Below are 14,442 nucleotides of genomic sequence, written 5' to 3'. Positions count from 1 at the left end.
ATGGATCTATTTTCATTTTTCTGCATGTAGACATCCAGTTGGACCAGCACCATTTGTTGAAGATGCTGTCTTTTTTCCATTGAATGATTTTGGCTTCTTTATCAAAAATCAAGTATCCATATAATGGATACAAAAATTGTGGTACATTTACACAATGAAATACTACTCAGCAATTAAAAACAAGGAAATCATGACATTTGTAGGCAAATGGTGGGATCTAGAAAAGATTGTCCTGAGTGAGGTATCCCAGAAGCAGAAAAACACACATGGTATATAATCACTTATAAGTGGATACTAGACCTAAAAGATAGCATAAACATACTAAAATGTGTACACTTAAAGAAGCTAAACAAGAAAGAGGACCCGGGGTAAGATGATCAATCCTCACTTAGAAAGACAAATAGGATGGACATTGGAAGTAGGAGAAAACAAGAAACAGGACAGGAGCCAACCATAGAGGGCCTCTGAAAGACTCTACCTAGCAGTGTATCAAAACAGATGCTGAGACTCATAACCAAACCTTGGACAGGGAGAGTGGATCCAAGATGGTGGTGCTGAAAGGACACTTTTTCAAACCTTGGGCAGAGTGCAGGGAATCATATAAAAGAAGGGGGAGTTAGTAAGACCTGGAGAAGACAGGAGCTCCAAAAAGACCAAATATATCTGGGCACAGGAGTCTTTTCTGAGACTGATTCTCCAACCAAAAACCATGTTTGGATATAACCTACAAGCCCTGCTCAGACGTAGCCCATGGCAACTCAATATCCAAGTGGGTTTCCCTAGTAAGGGGAACAGGGACTGTCTCAGTGGCTGGCTCTCTGAACTCTCCCCATCCCTGAGGGAGGAGGAGCCTTACTAGGGCACAGAGGAGGACATTACAGCCAGTCCTGATGAGACCTGATAAGCTAGGGTCAGATGGAAGGGGAGAAGGACCTCCCCTATCAGTGCACTTAGAGAGGAACAGGGAGGAGATGAGGGAGGGAGGGTGGGATTGGGCGGGAATGAGGGAGGGGGCTACAGCTGGGATACAAAGTAAATAAACTCTAATTAATATAAAAAAAATTTTTAGAAAGTCAGGGATCAGACTTTAGAGAAGCCCAACACCCTGGATTTGTGGGATGGAATACCAGGTAGGAAGAAACAACCCAAACCAGACCTCCAGACATCAGGGTCTGTGGCTGTACCCTCATTTGCTCACATGTGGCTGGAGGAAAAAAACAAGCACAAGCAAAGAGTAGCTTCACCAGGAAAATAACATTGGCCCTGGCTGTGAGACCCTATAAGAATGGCAAGCCTCACTACTTCCTTCAGCCACCATGTGACCCAGACCACCATCCAGCAAGTGTTTCTTGTGTCTTACAGTCTCCTGCATAGCTCAAGGTATTTGCAAGGAATAGACATGGATCGGGAGAAAGAAAGGAAGCAGCTGCTGCAGGCACACGAGGGCCCGGGGGGAGTATGGCTGGGCTCTCGTCTATGGAAAATACCCTTTCCTGGCACCTGGATCAACACCTAAGTCAAGATGCTAAGCAGCCACAGCTGTTGCTGGTAGCTATTCCACAGTGGAGAATAGTTCACTCTTGTCATGACCTCTGGGTTTTGGCTCTTGCTGGGAGACCGTGGATAATTTCTAATCTAAGCATTGCATGGTCCCATAGCAACCACCTAAATCTCCGAGTCAAACGTCTCTGTCCAGTTCAGACTGTTTTCTGGAAAGAATGCTCCCTATGCCTAGACTTTCAGAGTCACTCATTAGAACACCCCTACGAGAGCCAAGCGGGAGGCTGAAGGGAACGAGACCACACTCACCACATCCCACCTACTTCATGCCTCAAATTGTATTTTTGAGGTTCAAGGATATTGTAGATAAAGAAAGTGAGAACTGGGGTTCAACCTGTTAGTACAAACCTACTTCATCTCTTTCTGTTCGAATGGAAGTGCTGTCTCGTTTCTTCCTGGCTGATGGCCTGCTCTAAGAACTGCTATGCCACCTTCCTGTCTTCAGATCCCCATACTTCCCAAATGCATTCATTCTCTTCCCCAAAGCTCCTTTCTCTCCTTCTGCCCAGCCAACGATTAGCTCATCCTGATGCACCCACTGAACATGCTCATTGAAGTGATCCCCCGGCACATTGCCCAAGGGCATGAACACTGAAGCCTGTGCCCTTAGATCCAAGAGCTGTCTCTGTCACAAACTGGACGCGTGCTCCCGTTTGTACCTTAACCGCTGCTAAACTCTCTGTACCAGTTACCTTGACTGTAGAAGGAAAACATCCTTAGTATGTGTTTCAGAGTCACTGTGTGGATTAATGAGATATTCTCCCTAAAGCCCTGGGCACAGTGCCTGGCACGCAACGGGCTCTCACTAAATGTGAGCTTTTATTATCCATAGTTACCTTTTATTTGGGTTTTGTTCAGTGAAATAGCAAGGTCAAAAGGAAAAGGAAATGATAATTCTTGTAGTTCTTTTTTTTTTTTTTCTAGAAAGGAAAAATGGGACAATGGAGAAGACTGATGAACTGAGGGACAAAGAGAGAAGCGTGAAGGTGCCAGGATGTGGGAAGCAAAGCTCCTCCTTGTCTTATGCCCCCTCCCCCCCACCTTCAGACATAGACAGAAGCAAAGCTTTAGCATCTTTAAGTCCTCAGGCTCAGGCTATGGCTTCACTTCTGGGTGAGCAATGCTGTGTTCAGAATCACTGTGGAGCATGATTCAATGAACCTTTTAAACCACATCATAATGCATCCAAACATCAGAAGCAGAAAAAAAGATAAATAAATAAACCCCATGCAACTTATTTTTTTTTTACCAGGTTGTGGAATCAGTGAAAAAACTTGCTACATTGGGGATAAAACAGACTTTACTCACTGGCAGGAATCTACTTGGCTGATTAAGGTTCGTCCCTTTTGCAGAGCGTCGGCTGTGGAGTCTTTAATTTCTCTGTGTAATTCCTCATGCCTTGCTGCCAAGGCAGGCAGGCTTAAACCCTCTGATTTAAGGAGCTTAAGGTAAGCTTCAACTTTTCCAAGTACATCAAATGCCTGCCAAGGAAAGAAAAAGCATACTTTCATTTTCTGCTTCTCTAGTTTGCAACTCTACATCAATGTGTACAGGAAACACTCACGATTGAACCAGGCCATTCAACTCCTAGCAGTTTAATCATTGCAACAACAAAAGCCTTCGTTTGGAAAACAGCTGTGCAGCTCCCACTCAGGGAAACTTATAGCTTAGTTCAACATAAAAAAATGTCAACGCCGTAAAATTACCAAAATCACATATATTGAGAAGATATCAGTATGACACAGATAGCTAAAACAGTGTGAAATTCGAAGAGTCAGACTGAGGTTTTGCATATTTTATACCATACAAATATAATGGATGAGCTATTAAAAACTCAGTAGCCTTTCATGCCCCAAACATCTCTATAACAGGTATTAAAGGAAAACTTCCTAATGAGCTGTACTTTGAACCTTAAGCACTAGAGAGAGACAACCAAGAAAGTACTACTATTGTTTTCCCCTTTGCCTTTTAAAACGTGACCTTGGCCTGTTCTACCAAAGGCATCTATAAGCCCACAGGAGAGGATTACAATTCAGTTCTGGGGTACTGTCAAGAGTGGGATCAAAGTAACAGCTTCAGATATGCTCCATAATAGTATACAGAAAAAATGAAGCCTTTTCAAAGAAAAGCGTCTTAAAATGTTTTGTGTGTGTGGGGGGGGTTGCCTGCATGCATATCTGTGCACCACTTGCGTGCTTGGTGTCTGTGGAGACGAGAAGAGGCTGTGGGGTTCCTTTGAACTGGAGCAACAGATGTTTATGGGGTGTCATGTGGGTGCTGGGAACTGAATCCCAGTCCTTTGGGAAAGCAGCCAATGATCTTAACCACCAAGCCATCTCTCCAGCCACCTCTGCTCAAGGTATTGTCTTAAAATAAGATTTTTAAAAGTTAAGTTTTTTAAAAAAAAAATTTATTCACTTTACATCCCAATTGTATCCCCTCCCTTGTCTCTTCTCGGTCCCATCTTCTCTCCCTCTTCCCTCCTACTCCCCTTCCTAGTCCTCAAAAAGGGGAAATTTTTTTTTTAGATTTGAGTTTTTAAATTTTTTTAAATTTATTCACTTTGTATTCCAGCTGTAGTCCCCTCCTTCCATCTTTCCCAACCCCACCCTCCCTCCCTCTTCTCCTCCCATGTCCTTCTCCAAGTCCACTGATAGGGAAGGTCCTCCTACCCTTCCGTCTGATCCTAGCCTATCAGGTCTCATCAGAACTGGCTGCATTGTCTTCCTCTGTGGCCTGGTAAGGCTGCTCCCCCCTCAGGGGAAGGTGATCAAAGAGCCAGCCATTGAGTTCATGTCAGAGACAGTCCCTGTTCCCTTTACTAGGGTACCCACTTGGACACTGAGCTGCCATGGGCTACATCTGTGCAAGGATTCTAGGTTTTCTCTTTGCATGGTCCTGGGTTGAAATATCAGTCTCAGAAAAGACCTCTGAGCCCAGGTTCTCTTGCTCTCCTTGTGGAGCTCCTGCCCCTCCAGATCTTTCTATCTTCCCCTACTTTCATAAGATTCCCTGCACTCTGCCCAAAGTTTGGCTATGAGTCTCAGCCTCTGCTTTGATATCCAGATGGGTAGAGTTTTTCAGGAGCCCTCTGTGGTAGGCTCCTGTCCTGTTCCCTGTTTTCTCCCTCTTCTGGTGTCCATCCTATTTGCCTTTTTGAGTGAGGATTGATCATCTTACCCAGGGTCCTCTTTCTTGCTTAGCTTCCTTAGGTGTACAGATTTTAGTATGTTTAGCCTATACTATATGTCTAATTCTAATATCCACTTATAAGTGAGTATATACCCTGTGCCTCTTTCTGCTTCTGGGATACCTCAATCAGGACGATCTTTTCTAGATCCCACCATTTGCCTGCAAATTTCCTTGTTTTTAATTGCTGAGTAGTAAAGCAACAAGTCAAGTAATCCCATTAAAAAATGGGGTACAGAGCTAAACAGAATTCTCTATAGAAGAATATCGAATGGCAGAGAAACACCTAAAGAAATGCTCAGCATCCTTAGTCATCAGGGAAATGCAAATCAAAATGACCCTGAGATTTTACCTTATACCCATCAGAATGGCTTAGATCAAAAACTCAAGTGACAACACGTGCTGGAGAGGTTGTGGAGAAAGGGGAACCCTCTTCCACTGCTGGTGGGAATGTACAGCCACTTTGGAAATCAATCTGGCGCTTTCTCAGACAATCAGGATAGTGCTTCCTCAAGATCCAACTATACCACTTCTAGGCATATATCCAAAAGATGCTCAAATACACAACCAAGGACATTTGTTCAACCATGATCATAGCAGCTTTATTCATAATAGCTAGAATCTGGAAACAACCCAGGTTCTAACCTAATTCAATCCTCAACTGAAGAATGGAATCAGAAATTGTGGTATATGTACACAATGGAAAGGGGGAAATTTTTAATGTTTCTGCACTGGCAGACAGATTGACTGTCCAACATAGCAGATGAAGTTTAAAAAATTAACATGGGATACAAAGGAGCTGTTCATTGGCTATTGAGGCTAAGGTGACATTAAGATATGGAAGCATTGGGCTAGAGGGATGTCTCAGCAGTCAAGAGTGTCTTCTTACTGAAGACCCAAGGTTTGTTTTCAGAACCCACACTGGGTGGCTTACAACCTTCTGCAACTCTAGCTTGAGGGAACACTGCATCCTCTTCTGGACAGACACATGCATTTGTGTTTATGTGCACACACATACATAGACACACACACACACACCGCACACACTATGCAAACAATCTACAAGTAATCAAACTAAAAGCTATACAAGATAACATACGGAGAATAAGGGAGTATTGTAATTTTTTTAGAAAGGTAAGGCAGAATGCAGTCTTTGTAGGTTTCCTGCTAGTCCACATTTTACCTTTGGCCTAGAGAGAAGATGAGTAAACTAAGCCAAAAAAAAGCTGAACACCATGAGATTACTTTTCCCCTCAGCACTCTTGAAGGAAAACACCCTACAGAATGTCCCATACCACTCCAAAACAAAACAAAACAAACAACAACAACAAAAACAGTTATATTTCAAAATGTTCCCAGGACCATGGAACACTAGGTGGGTCAAGAGAAGCCTTGAAGTCTGGCCTTCCTATATTGCTAAGTGTGAATCCACTAAGTTTGGCAGGAGCCCATGAGAATGGAGTAGGAATACCCCCACATAAGATGGTCAGGGAGAATTCCAGACCTCAGACATCAGAGACAAGAACAGGTGTTTGGGGGCTTGGTCTGGTGCTATGTGTATTCCAGTTGCTAAATTCTGGGCCCCAAAATATTATTGCAATATGGACAAGGGCACTGCCACATACATTGATCAATATTGTATAAACTTTGCTCCCCAATGGCTCTGATTGGTTAATAAAGTTGCTGACAGCCAATAGCTGGGCAGAAGAGATAGGTAGGCAGAACTTCCATTTCCAGGTTTGGGGTCCCAGGTAGAGACCACAGGGGAGGAAAAAGGAAGAGGTAGAGAAAAGATGTGGTGATTAAGAACTAAGATGATGGAACAGAAACAGCTCTGACAGGACCAATATAGAAAGTAGATCAGAGAGTGTGGCTGGGAAATAGCAAGACTAGCACAGAGGATTAGTATAAATAGATGCCTGCCCAGTCATTGATCCTAAAGCTTACTTAAAAATCTAATAAGTCTCTGTGTCATCTATTGGGGAAATAAAATGGGTGGTTTTAAAAAAAGCTCCCCAATCAAAAGAAAGGGGAGGAGGTCCTCCCCTATCAGTGGACTTGGAAAGGGGCAGGGAAGAGATGAGGGAGGGAGGGTAGGGTTGGGAGGGAATGAGAGAGCAGGGTACAGCAGAGATATAAGGTTAACAAACTGTAACTAATATTTTAAAAAATGAAAAAAAAAGCTTCCCCAAATATAACTTTTCATTAGACAGGGCTAGTAGAGACCTGAGGGAGGCAGAGAAGTGGGCCTGAGTTGATTCTCACTGAAGACAATTTCAGCTTCAGCAGTGGGGTTGAGAAAGGATACAACATGTCCTCTGAGTTCAGCCACTGTCTTAGGGAAGCAGTGTGAATGGCCAAATTCAAACTGAATAGAACTGGAATCTACAGAAATTCCTCAAACGATCTTCTATGTTGAGATTCTCCTCTCCTTCCAATGTCCTCATATCTTCCACATTTGCTCTTTCTAGCCACGTGAGCTAGAGCCCTTTCTTACCTGACCATGTTTCTCTTTCACTTGCAGACAGAGCAAAGCACAGCAATGTGCTGATATTACTAAATATGGTTTTATGATGACCTTCTGGGTCCTTCCATAGCTTACTGAAGCATCACTGAGGAACAAGCACTGTTTCTAGAATCTCACTGTGTATTTTAAATTTGGGGTTGCTCATTTAGGATAAAATGGTGCCTCTTGTTAATTGAGGGACAAGATTTAAAGTCAATGCCTAAAGTAAACTTCTGATAGCTAAAATTACCTTAGATTTCCTTAATTCCTTAAAGTCTACATGTAAATGTCAGGATGTGGTCTTTTTTTTTTTTCCTTTAATAAGATGTTTTCAGTCTCTTATGAGTAGAGGAGGGATAGAGAATTCAAAGTACCTTTTCTTGTTTACAAATCTAACTCCATTCTGTTTTAATAACAGACCATGCCATGATTATTGTTGTTTTGAAAATTAAAAAAAATAATGAAAGTAACTAAGAATGAGGGCAGAGGTGGTACTCAGACACTGTTTGCTGCTGTTCTAAATCTTCATCAATCAAACGCATCTTTAAAAATAATCTCCTAGAAGGGCACAGCTAGCTGTTGCCTGACTTTGATCCAATGGGGCTTCCCCAATGACCCTGTCCAAGCAGTTGCCTCTCTCAGACCTCAGCTATGGTCCCCCCTTCACAGGAGAAAGAAACTAAAACTGCAAGGCTGTTGGATGCGTGTGCAATGTCACCATCCCTTAGTCATGATGCTATAATAAAGGTCTGACTTCCTAAAAGGATGAAGATAGACTGAAGGGCCAAACATGCTCTAGAAATAAGGGCCATATATCAAAAGCCAAACTCGTTAACTTGGAATCAAATGAGCCAGATTTTCTTCCACAGTCTATTCTAAAGTAGACTAAATGTTAGGGATATATTTCATGATTTTCTCTACATACAAAAGCAAATAATAAAACCATGGCACTATAAAAGAGACATCAGGTTTCCTTCTTTCATTAGCTTAACCCAAAAAATGTGCAGGACACCTATAAGGTGAGAGGGATTCCACAAAGGAGTTCATTACTTACTGTTTTACTTGGCTTTTTGTTGTTGCAATAAAATACCAAGACCAAAAGCAAAGTCTTGCGGAAAGGGCTAATGGCATCTTAGGGATCAAAGTCTGTCATTGAGGGAAGCCAGAGCAGGAGGCAGGAACTGAAGCAGAGACCATGGAGGAACACAGCTACTGCTTGCCTTGATATCCAACCCGGGATCACCTACCTAGGGATGGCACTACCCGCAGTGCCATTAATCAAGATACTACATGCTCCACAGACATGCCGACGGGCCAGTTTGATGGAGGCTGTTCCTCCACCGAGCTTTCCTCTTCCCAGATGACTCTAGTTTGCATCAGGCTGACAGAAACCAACTTAGGTTTCAGCATCACTGGGATAGTTCTGTAGACACAAAACTAAGAGCTAATCCTCTGGGCTTTAAAAGAATTCTTCTTTCAGAGTTATAATACTGCTGACTGAACTATATGCAAAATTCCTTTCTCTCATTCCCCTGTAAAATTTGATGCGGAATCCATGTGCTAATTCCAGGAATGAGCTAAAAGTCCTTGCTCTTATCCCAGAATAGAACGGACTGCTTTTCTGTGTACCCTCTCCATAGGGAGCTTGATATACTGGAAGTCTTTGTCAAAGACACAGTACAGAAAGGCTTCCTGGCAATAAGTGCACTGTGAGCCTCACACAGACTCTACTGGAATTAAAGGTTCCTCCCCTCGGCTTTTCTTATCACGGGCCCACGCTTCGTCAAGCCTTCTATGTCCAGGGTGAATAAACATTTATGGCTAGACTGGGAGGAAAAGATAAGAGTGCAAGGACGGTATGCATTTCTCCTGCTGGGTCCTAGTCGTTCGGACCATCTCAATACGGTACCACTCAGTCCCCCCACATAAGGAGGAGACAGGCCAGCTCCTCTGGGCCCTAATTTGGAAAAGATTAAGGAACCGCTTGGCTTTTGTTCTTAAAGGGGCCAATAAAAACCTTTCCTGTTCACTTTGTTAAGTGCAGATCCAAGGTCGACTGCACAAATCAAACATAGATGGTATCAGAGGATGGCATGTTTTATTCTTTTTAAATATCTAGAAAGACTCCATGATTTAAGAACCCTGAGTCATCCAGCATAATTCTGCTGCCACGCTGGTTCAAAAGGCACTGATAAATAAGAGCATTAGATTTTTGAGTAATAAATGTAGAAAGAGTCGTTGTTAGAAAATGACACACCCCTGGAAAACAACCGGACACAAAACAGCTTTGGACCAGAGCCTCTTGACTCCACCACCTTTGGAGAGTCAGATTTCCTCTGGGCTGTTTATATAACGACCCACATCTTCACTCTCCTTCCTCAAGCACCACCTAAGACAACTGCTGTGGCTCAGGCTGGTGAACTGATGTGCAGGACATGGCCAGCTTGCAACCCTCGAAGGTCGAGAGCCGGCAAAGGTGGATTGATTCAGGTCTTCTATTCCCACTTTTCCCCTGCCTCCATGGGTTCCTCCCTTCTCAGAGTGGTTTTGCTGCCTCACCCGTATGCCTTCCAGTCTCAGGGTAGATGAGTGGTCCTATTAAGCTGTGTGGAAAGCCATTTGCTGCTCAGCAGGTTTTCCTCACAAGCTGAAAACTGGAAAAGAAGCTTTAAATTGAATGAATGTATCAACAGCATTTTATTAATAAGAGGATGAAGGAAGTTTACAAGCTAACACCTTAGTGTTCCTGAGGCAAATCTACCTCAGTAAGTAGAAAAATGGAATGAGACTCAGTAAGTAGAACTTTAGGTATCTCAGATCTTTTCATTATGTTTTTCCTTTATCTTAATTGACTTCAGTGATTTTAGGATGATCTTTGTACTATTAATGTGGGTCATAATATATGAATCATATCTGTTTTCATCCCTCCAAGAATTATCCAGCGATATCTACAGACCATGGACCCACCTACGTTCTGAACATAAGATCTGCCACATTAGAGAGGAATAGGAATGCAATAGGAAATGCACTTGGAATGGCAGAACAATGGCTGACACTCACTAAGTGCGTAGCTATGCAGCACAGGCTATGGATCACCTCGTTTAGATGGTCTGGCCATCCTGCAAGGACACAGAACTAGGATTTCTAGTTTATAAATAAAGATGCCAGGTGCCGGGGAAAGTTAAGTAGATGGGCCACGCAGGTAATAAACGTGTCAGGCCAAATTCATGCCCAGCCTGGCTCCCAGATCCACTATGTTATTTTCTCATGCTAACATATTTTTAAATTTTTCCCTAATGCCCTACCAGTCTAGTTTATACTCTAACTATTCCATTAAAAGCCTACCCAATTTATCACCAACCTTTAAAATTTATGGGAAGGTATTCTCTAAAGTAGACAGGGATTGTTAGACTTATTTTTGAAGAGAAAACTAAAGTTAAGAAAAACTAAACTGATAAGCCATATAACCAGCTGTTTATTCATTCATTCACATAAAACATTTGAACACTAGGTGGCATACAAAGATGATTAAGACAAATTCACTCTCTTGAACAGTAAGAAATGCCATGGGAATAATAAGAAATAAACAGTCAATAATGTCTTTGGAGAGATTTTTGGAAGGCGCTACATGTAATATTTTCTTTTTATATAACTATTCAGTTTCTCAGGTAAGACACGGAAGTTGCACTAGAAATGTATGTTTCTAGGGTTTTGCTGTAAGATTCCCCCCTTTCAGACTGGTCTTATCCCAAATACTTTGGATCAATATACTCTATTATGTACAATACAGTACACTTTTCTGTATTGTATAAATTTTCCCTGGGAGACAGGAACAAATGTCTACGTATAAAATATCAGACAGACCAAAGCAGAACCCTCCCAGGGTCTAAAACGGGAAGCCAATGAGCTTGTTGGGCTCACTCACAGAACATGGACTAGAAGCTACAGGAGCACGGGCACAACGCAAAGCAGCCATACTAATGCAAAGCCTTACCCCAGGAGAGATGGCAGCCTGCCACAGCTCCAGAGATAAAGTCTTTTTCCACCACGGAACTTGCTGCGCACAGTGTATCTACTTGTTCCCTTGAGACAGCAAGGCTATACACATTTAGGGGCAAGTTACATAGAGAGGTACAGGAAGCAGTGGCTGGAACTCAGAGGGCCCAGTGACCCTTGCCTCCTCTCTATAAGAAAATGTCAACAATCAACAGGTCCTGACTTGAAGGTGTTTAACAGTAGCTGTTGCTGCTCTCATGAAGGTGAAAGCTCTTATGCTCAGAGGCTCCTGCTCTCCAACAGACCAGCAATTCTATCGAGAGTATTTCATGCTCTCAACGGTTTAAATAATTAACCAGAAGGTACCAGTCTGTTTGGGTAAACGCAAAGTCAGGTACACATGCTCCTTAGCTTCAAGGAATTTTAATTAGGCAAAGAAAAATAAATCTACCAAGAAATGACTACTAAATTTGTTCACTGCCAAAAAAAAAAAAAAGGATATATAATAATGTAGAAGTCCATATGGAAGGACACCCAATGAATGCATTTATGACTTAGAGGTCCACTTACAAATTTACTGGAAAAAAATACTTAGTAGTGACTAGGAATAAAAGTTAAAAATCTCTTTTTCTATCTACAGTACTGGACGTAGGACCCAAGACCTTTCAGACACCAGGCAAACATTAAGCCTCAAGTGGGTTTAGGGCTCTTGTGATGAATGAAGCTAAAGACATCCCTTATTTTCTATATACTTTTCATCATATATTTAATACGTCTGTACTGATAGTTTACCTACCTTTATTGAATATTTACTTAGATTTAAACAACCTAACCTCTGAGCTTTAACGTAAAAGTTTTTAAACCTCACAGTCATCATTTTCGCAGAGGGATAGAAGGAAGTACAGAAGGAGGAGGGGCAGAAGATATTATCAATTTTTTTGTGGTGAGGCTTGATTTATCATAATCTTTTCAAGTTTTCAAATATTTTCTCATATATTATATAGTAAATGATATATAATAGCAGCAATACATATATACTAGATTATATATATATATATGCTATGTATAGTAACCATTAAATATTGTAAATGCGCACACACATACACAGTCCTGAACAGGGTGTCCACACTCCTTACTGAGCCCTGGCTGCCTCTACTGCTTTTGTCACACTTCGCTCTAATCTTCTACACCATACCTCAAGAAATGACTCAGCCTACATTTCCCAAGCATGGCCTGACTTTGCATCTTCGTATTTCCCCTTCCATTGCATGTCTTCCTTCCCAGCTTCACTCAGTGGTTACCTTCCTTAACACATTTATACTGACCAGGCTCTGCTTGTGCTCCCCACTGCACTGGGCAGGACACATCATGGCCTTTCTACAGAACATCACTCAGTCTTATGAACTACACATGAGAGACTGGAAGGCTGAGACCACACCTGCTACTGGCTTCACTCAAGTACCTATCTCACACAGGGAAACAGCCAGACTGTAACACACTATCAGGATGTAAGAAGCGAGATGGGAAAGCAAGCATTCTGGTTATTTGTAAGAGACAAGAAAAAAATGAAAGAGGAATCCAGGGATCTGGGTAAGAGCCTGTGCTGCCCTTCCAGAGAACCAGAGTTTGGCTCCCAAACATCCAGTCAGGCAGCTCACAACTGCCTGTAACTCCAGCTCCAAGGGATCTCGCTGCCCCTTCTGGCATCTGTGGGTACCTGCACTCATGTGCACACACACACACACGCACTTACTAAGTTTTTTAAAAAGAGAACACTGAGATACAGTGCTCAGATTTATTTAATTAAAAGTAAATTTTAATTTTTTTTCTAACAATTAGTATGACTTCCAGATTTCATTGACATGGTTTTAAGAAATTTGTTCTCAATAATATTTTTTTAGGTTCTCTATCTGGGCATGTTTCCTCTTTCAATCTGTTCAATAATTAGACAATTGTAATTGTTTTCAACTAATGTGCTTAAAATACATTTATTTTTAAATGGTAAAATGGGGACTATGTAAGTGGAAAAAAGTACAGTAAATGTCATGCTTAATTATTTTGTTTTCATGTCAAACAGAAATGTGGCTCTAGGTGATACTGTCTTGTAATTGTTTTGAACAGCAACCACATCCTCTAAAGGACACTACATTTGCAATAGTGGTGGAAGCTGTGGAAGCTATGTCATCATGATTCGTACCTAGGTGTTTCTTTGAATACCCCCAATTTTCTTCACCTTTGCACTCCTACAGACCCACCTGAAGATCAGAGCAAGCTCACTCAATGAACTTGTCCTGTCTTTTCTGCTTGCTTCCCTCAGAGAAGCTGTGTGCATGGGAACAGAAGATATGGGCAAGAAACCTGATAACCCAAGGGCCGTGCTTGGCCGGTTTGGGTTCAGTCAAGACTGCTGCGTAAAAAACGCTCACAGTGTTCTGATCTTGAAGCGCACTGGATATCCATCTCTGCCCCACTCAATCACAATCTACAGACAATGACAACTGTGTCTTAGATGGTCTATAGATATCAACAAATTCCCATGAAAATTCTGGAAATAGAACAACATGGTAACCTGCAGTTGGGAAGGATAAAAACTTGGAGGGATCCAAGCATGTTCTGTAAGAGCTGTCATGCTTGTATTTCAAGCTATGAGGGTAAAATTCAGAGCACTACCAGAGAGAGGGACTCTTCTCCAATCAGCTACTACTCACAGTAGACCATCAACATTACTGCTTGATTTGTTGCCGAATGGTTTAACGAATTGGTTCACCAAATACAGTAGAAAACACTGAAAGTATGTCGGCTCCTTAAGTAGCACGGTTCAATCTTTGCTTGGGTCTTAGAGGCTGGTCTAAGACAAACAAAGCACGGTTCCCAAGACCCACGTCTCAACATTGCCACCTGCTGCTAAGTCCAGATTCCAACAGCCCTCGCTCCAGAACACTCCACATTTTCCCTGCTTGAGAAACAGATTCATGAGTTTTGAGTCATTGTCCCCAGCTCCTGGGCAAACTATAAGGTAATAGTGGGGTCCCTGGAGTCATGAGGCAAAGGCATTAAATATGGACAGGTGATTCTTACAGCTTACTAGATCTCAGAATCTGGAAGCTATATTGACTTAGAGATTTCCCGCACATTTTGCCCCTTTTTGAATCCTCAGAATTTAGAATAGTGCCTGTCACAGAAAAAGTGCT

The 14,442-nt window shown here is 42.1% G+C and overlaps 1 protein-coding gene across 5 annotated transcripts in view; it reads right to left on the bottom strand.

Annotated features, from left to right (window-relative positions):
• The window catches only part of Ccdc141 (coiled-coil domain containing 141), a 163,832-nt gene that overhangs the window by 64,304 nt on the left and 85,086 nt on the right, over positions 1 to 14,442 (bottom strand). For all 5 annotated transcript variants that reach the window (XM_060390407.1, XM_060390409.1, XM_060390408.1 and 2 more), the window contains one exon: positions 2,869 to 3,041. In XM_060390407.1, coding sequence (XP_060246390.1) covers positions 2,869 to 3,041 — 173 coding nt within the window. The remainder of the gene's footprint in view (positions 1 to 2,868; positions 3,042 to 14,442) is intronic.

The sequence above is a fragment of the Meriones unguiculatus genome, chromosome 8 (assembly GCF_030254825.1).
Source record: "Meriones unguiculatus strain TT.TT164.6M chromosome 8, Bangor_MerUng_6.1, whole genome shotgun sequence".
NCBI lineage: Eukaryota > Metazoa > Chordata > Mammalia > Rodentia > Muridae > Meriones > Meriones unguiculatus.
This window is presented reverse-complemented; position numbering and strand designations above follow the sequence as displayed.